At 36.7% G+C, this 6,712-nt stretch overlaps 1 protein-coding gene across 6 annotated transcripts in view; it reads left to right on the top strand.

Annotated features, from left to right (window-relative positions):
- LOC107708024 (zinc finger protein AEBP2-like) overlaps positions 1-6,712 on the top strand; it is a 38,442-nt gene that overhangs the window by 8,486 nt on the left and 23,244 nt on the right. For 5 of the 6 annotated variants that reach the window (XR_001636319.1, XM_016512179.1, XM_016512178.1 and 2 more), the window contains exons 2-6: positions 499-709; positions 902-1,009; positions 2,952-3,144; positions 3,224-3,348; positions 4,069-4,136. Coding sequence is in view for 5 of the 6 variants with exons in the window: in XM_016512179.1 (XP_016367665.1) it covers positions 499-709; positions 902-1,009; positions 2,952-3,144; positions 3,224-3,348; positions 4,069-4,136 (705 nt within the window). In the remaining variant the exon portion in view is untranslated. The remainder of the gene's footprint in view (positions 1-498; positions 710-901; positions 1,010-2,951; positions 3,145-3,223; positions 3,349-4,068; positions 4,137-6,712) is intronic. The other variant, XM_016512177.1, reaches the window with a different exon arrangement.

Here is a 6,712-nt window from a genome sequence, read left to right as displayed (position 1 = left end):
GTGCCTTCACGACATGGCTGCAGCGTCAACAATACTACAGTGAGAATAAAAGTTACGCCTTCTTTCTTTGCGTGAACATTTGGGCGGTGTTATGCAAATCTTCCCACATAGTGATGTAGATATGTGGGGGCGTGTTAGAACGAGCCTTTTTAGGTAGGCGTGGCTGACTCTGAACTTTTATAAAGAATATCTCTTTGGATTTGAGACTTTAGTCTTTGCAACTTTACAGATCTTCTTTATGCACCAAGAGCGTGTAACACTCCAAAGAGAAAGGAAAAATGGAAATCGCATCATATGACTTTAAAGGGCATTAAAACGTTTCCACCAAAAGAAATTACTAATAGTACTTTTGACATTCAAATATCAGCATAAACTCCAAGATTACTGTCATATCAGGCATCGAAACATAAACACACATTGGTGCACCTCTAAACTTAATAGATTTCTGAATGGAATTTGGTTTTCTTTGTACAAAGTTATTGTTTCTGTGTGTTTCAGTATCAGCAGTACTCTCATGGACATGGAGAGCATCGCATCCAGCGGTCGTTCTACCCCAGCTATGATGAACGGACACGGCGGGGCATCTTCCTCCTCCACTAAGGGCTCATCTTACCCCTGCTGCTGGGATCAGTGCCACATGCTGTTCAACAGCAGCCCGGACCTGGCCGAACACATCCGCGGAGTGCACGTGGACGGACAGCGCGGCGGGGTCAGTATGTGTGTGTGCATGCTCGTTTTATGCCCCAAAAAGCATTTAAGCCATATTAAATGTGGCATCGCATTAGAAGCAAACACGCATTTTTAAAGCAAAGTATTTTACAAAAAGATGCTTGAAATGTCCAAATGCTTTTTGAGACATGTATAGAGTGAAATTCTTGCATTGCTCACTGTTTGCACGCAGGTTTTCGTGTGTCTTTGGAAAGGCTGTAAGGTGTATAACACACCGTCCACCAGTCAGAGCTGGCTGCAGAGACACATGCTCTCACACAGTGGAGACAAACCATTTAAGGTTGGCCTCTTTGCGCGCGCACACACACACACACACAAAATGTATACATTTTTGTATTTTTTAGTTTCTATTTTATTTAATTGTAATCGGTTTATTTTTTCTTGTTTTATTTAATCAGTTTTTTATTTCGTTTTGTAGTTTCTATTTTATTTAATTGTGTTTTATTAAATTTAAATGACTATAATCTTTAAAAAAAATACTTAAAAACCTCAAGCTTTTAAAATGATTGCAAATGTAAAAGTATGTAACCTTATGCTCTCACACAGAGGAGACAAACCGTTTAAGGTTGGCCTCTTTGCGCGCGCACACACACACACACACACACACACACACAAAATGTATTAATTTTTGTATTTTTTAGTTTCTATTTTATTTAATTGTAATCGGTTTATTTTTTCTTGTTTTATTTAATGTTTTTTATTTCGTTTTGTAGTTTCTATTTTATTTAATTGTGTTTTATTAAATTTAAATGACTATAATCTTTAAAAAAAATACTTAAAAACCTCAAGCTTTTAAAATGATTGCAAATGTAAAAGTATGTAACCTTCAAACCTCAAGATTTTAAAAGATTTTAAATGTTTCAAACTTACAGCGTGTTAAGCTATTTTAAATATAAATGTTACTATCACTACTACTAGTTTTTAAGTTTCTATTTTATTAAATTTGAATTCATTTAACATTTTATTTAGTCGATTTAGTTTTTTTTATTTTTGTAGTTTAGTAAAATATTATTATTATTAGATTTTTTTCACACACACACATACGTATGACCTGATATACGTGACAGACTGATGGTTCTGAGGCTCCTTAAGTCACATTAACTGCCTCAAAAACACATACAGACTGATCTATAGCTGGCTTTGTAGATGTTATTAATCCCAAAGGAGAAGTTTAGCATTCCTCCCTGAAGCGTGTCTGTGTCCTACTGTGCAGAGAGATACAGATGAGCGCTGTGCAGAAAGTAGGGGTAGTATACAGTGTACTATGCAGAATGTACATTTTCTTTTATTAATTTAAATATAATTTAATTTAATAAATGTAATTTTTTGTATATATAGTTTTACATTTAATAAAAAAATTTAATTAAAAATATTTGTTTTATTTGTAATTTATTGATAATTATTTATAGTTATAATTAGAGCCTGACCGATATGGGTTTTGTGGGGGCCGATGCCAATACCGATATTAGGGAGTAAAAAAATACAGTATATATATATACAATAAATATACATAAACACATTTTTTGCAATGATTACTCAAATGTGGTGTTCAAACACTTATAATGATGTGACAAATATAGGCCTATGTAGTGGAGGCAGGGTATTTAACAATTTAACAATAAACTTAAACTTACAGCGTGTTAAGCTATTTTAAATATAAATGTTACTATCACTACTACTAGTTTTTAAGTTTCTATTTTATTAAATTTGAATTCATTTAACATTTTATTTAGTCGATTTAGTTTTTTTTATTTTTGTAGTTTAGTAAAATATTATTATTATTAGATTTTTATTTTTATTTTTTTTTAAACAGGTTCTTTATTTAATGCAATTCTGAAGCACAACTTTAAATTGTCTTACAGGGTCAGTCTCACACATCAGGCCACATTTCACCAAAATATCTAAAGTGGGGAAAAATGTCCATTTAGATTTTTATGACATTAATAAATTAGAATTTTAAGAGGGGGAAAATTCTCTTCTCGTTTGTTTGATTTTGAGTTGAAATATCACTTTGACATATTTTGTATAATGCATTGTATGAGTTCATACTGTTATACAAGTATAGCCTTGCATACGGCTGCATTTTTGTTTATGAGGGAACTTTGTCATCATGGCTAGACAATGAAAACACTGTCCACAAAACTCATCCTGTAATTACAGAGTTCATGTGACTTGTTTTTTATTTGCTGTAATTGCTCTGACCAATGTCTGTCTCTGTGAAGTGTGTGGTGGGAGGTTGCAATGCCACCTTCGCCTCCCAGGGGGGGCTAGCGCGCCACGTACCGACCCACTTCAGCTCCCAGAATTCCTCCAAACTCTCAAGCCAAACCAAGGTGAAGGAAGAGTCGCCTTCCAAAGCGGGCATCAACAAACGGAGGAAACTCAAGTACAAACGGCGGAGGTCGTTGCGTAAGCGTCAGTGTAACTTCAGTCCTTGTTTAATTCTGGGTTCAAAACTCCCGCTCGATAACGCCATTCTGTTTCTTCCCACCAGCACGACCTCACGACTTTTTTGATGCTCAGACCATGGATGCAATCCGTCATCGCGCCATCTGCCTCAATCTAGCCACTCATATTGAGAGCCAAGGCAAAGGCCACAGTGTTGTGTTTCACAGTACGGTGGGTACCAATACTTAATCATGCTACTATACATGCTACTATATTAGCTACTAGCATGATACTCCGAAGAATACCTACATTTAATGATTCGTTATTGATCAAGCACCAAATATTAACATAGTGAGGTCACGTGACAAAATCATGGCATACTATTGTTTACAAAACTTTATATTGCATACTGAATACTCTTTCAAATACTTTTTTGTTTGTAGTAGAAACTGTAAGGAGTATCCTAGTACTTGTATATTGATTTCTTTTCCCAATCAGTGTCTTCACTGTAGTGTGTATTCTTGTTTTATTGAGGGGAAAATAGTAGGTATCACTAAATGCTTAGTATGCAGGGCACTATTATTCCATTCCAAACGCAGCCCATGTTGTTGGTTTCTGTTCTGAATTAGTTTCTTTTTATATGCTAACCATCTCATCAGCGCATTCACTTTCCATAATCCTTTCTAAGGAACTCTGAGCTGAAGTCAGACTTGCTTGGGCTCTCACAGTCCAGTTAGTCTGGGCCACTGCTCCCCTGTGTCTTTAATTAATGAGCTGCTGCCAGCACACAGGCCCTCGTCTTTACGGCCACAGTCACGACCTCGCCTTCTGCTCCAAAAAACCCATGAAAACCGTCCCATTTAACCAGCAAGCACACAGCTAGTATGTAGCATGGAATTAACCAATAAACAAGATCTTATGCATTTCTTCTCATTGTGTGTAATTGAGCAGGTGATCGCCAGGCGGAAGGAGGATTCTGGGAAAGTGAAAGTGTTGCTTCATTGGACGCCGGAGGACATGTGAGTATATGAAAGTGCACTGCTCACCTCAGAGCCCTGTGCTAAATGTCAGCCATTTATGAGTCACGGGCCACTTGAGGGCATCCTTACGCACTGATGCTTCAAAACACACACACACATACGTATGACCTGATATACGTGACAGACTGATGGTTCTGAGGCTCCTTAAGTCACATTAACTGCCTCAAAAACACATACAGACTGATCTATAGCTGGCTTTGTAGATGTTATTAATCCCAAAGGAGAAGTTTAGCATTCCTCCCTGAAGCGTGTCTGTGTCCTACTGTGCAGAGAGATACAGATGAGCGCTGTGCAGAAAGTAGGGGTAGTATACAGTGTACTATGCAGAATGTACATTTTCTTTTATTAATTTAAATATAATTTAATTTAATAAATGTAATTTTTTGTATATATAGTTTTACATTTAATAAAAAAATTTAATTAAAAATATTTGTTTTATTTGTAATTTATTGATAATTATTTATAGTTATAATTAGAGCCTGACCGATATGGGTTTTGTGGGGGCCGATGCCAATACCGATATTAGGGAGTAAAAAAATACAGTCTATATATATACAATAAATATACATAAACACATTTTTTGCAATGATTACTCAAATGTGGTGTTCAAACACTTATAATGATGTGACAAATATAGGCCTATGTAGTGGAGGCAGGGTATTTAACAATTTAACAATAAACTTTATTATTCAAAATGAGTCTTGACATCTGTGCACTTAACAGTAAACTTCACTTCACTTACTATAAATAACTTAAATAACACAAATAGAACAAAATATATGTAACTTGAATTAAGAAATTAAACAAGGTAACTGCCAAACCAACAGGGGCAGGTTTATGCAGGAAGCACAGCTTTTCCCAATATAAACATCTAAAATGAATAAATAATAATAATGAATATATATATATATATTTTTTTTTTTACAAATTCTGTGTTGTGTATTTTCTGGTACTCAAATGAACATGCAGAACATGAGGATTCGTATTATTTACTTAGCATTGAGTCTCTCCAACTAGGTGACAACGTAGCGTTAAATCACCATTCAACAGACTCAAGCCACCACCGCACTGCCATCTATTGGACTGCAGAAAGATACTAACTTTTCAATCTGCTACGTTACTGACTGTACTGACAAACTATGCTGACACCGTGTCTTCACTGCAACAGGACGCGACAAAGCAACCGTTGAAAGTAATTTGAACTTTGTGTCAGCACGTCATAAATAGAACGAGGCTTCAGTTTACTGCATCCAGTGTTGACAACATCACTGATTATAATGGGTTCTATTCTACCCCCGGACGCGAGCGGTGCGGACCGATGTGATAAGCATGAGTTCTGGGCCGCGGCATGGCCGATATAAACACCAGCATTGACTGAATGGCCGTGATCAGCTCTGGTGGCCATAACACAGGCTTTAATGCGCCGCAGACGCGTGCCGTGATGCGCAGATCAGCTCTAGTCTCTAAAGTCACTGAATCTGCTGTTAAAAATGAACCATCCATTCATCATATCATCATGCAAAACTAAGAATTAGAATCATTGTAATGTGACGATCAAATATAGGTGCGGGCGGATAATTTGAAGCAGCGGACTCTGTTGAAGTTTGTAAATAAAATTACAATTACAAACAATTATTAAATTAGTAATTACACCATTCTGAAGCATTTAATCTGCGTTGTACGTTCTGTAAAAAAAAAATTCATATCGGCGGCATATTCGCCGATACCGATACATCTGCGTCAGGCTCATATCATTGATTCATGTCGTATCATCATCTCATATCAATCTCATATCATCGTGTATATATTAGGGATGTCAATTTTCGATCATTTCCATGATCGATCGTCGTTTACATTAACGATCAATTAATCGATTAATCGTTAACCTTAATGCTGCAAAATGCGTCTATTTCAGCGGCACGCAGTCAAAGGCATGACTGGATGTGCAAAAGCCACTCACACACAAAAAAAAAAACCGCTTTCTCACCCGAATGAAAGGAGTTTTAGTCTGAATAAAATGCTAGTGGCAGTATTGTAAAATGAATAAGTGTGATTATTATGATTATTTGATAAAATGAAGAGAGCGCGCCGTACGTTTGAGATCATTTTACTTTGTTGACTGTTTCCTATCCCGTCACGGAGACCGCTGAACGTGCCTCTTTAAATTGTTTAGTGGTGCTCGTTGTTGTATTTTAAAAAACAATTGCAATGTTTTCAACTGACATTATGGCATTTAAAATAAAATTATCCCAAACGTAACTGTGGCGCGTGTGGCTGTGCTGCGCAGTCAGTGAACCGCTTCCATCGGCGCTGCTGCAGCAAAACACACTGTTGCTAACATGAAACTTTATCATGTGAGTATTATGGCCAGTACTTAATTTGATCCTGCTGGATCCTGTTCCGGAAAATGTCAGATTTTACATTTTTGCGTTCCGGTAGGCCTATTTGGTTTTAAAAATCCGGCATTTACAATGCATTAGATCGTGACAGTGCATGCGTGCGTGCATACGAGAACGAGCGAGCGCGGGTTTGGATAGATGTATTTGGAGGTTATT

The sequence above is a fragment of the Sinocyclocheilus rhinocerous genome, unplaced genomic scaffold (assembly GCF_001515625.1).
Source record: "Sinocyclocheilus rhinocerous isolate Xijiao unplaced genomic scaffold, SAMN03320098_v1.1 scaffold475, whole genome shotgun sequence".
Classification (NCBI taxonomy): domain Eukaryota; kingdom Metazoa; phylum Chordata; class Actinopteri; order Cypriniformes; family Cyprinidae; genus Sinocyclocheilus; species Sinocyclocheilus rhinocerous.
The sequence above is the reverse complement of the archived record's forward strand: the minus strand, read 5'-3'. Positions and strand labels throughout refer to the sequence as shown.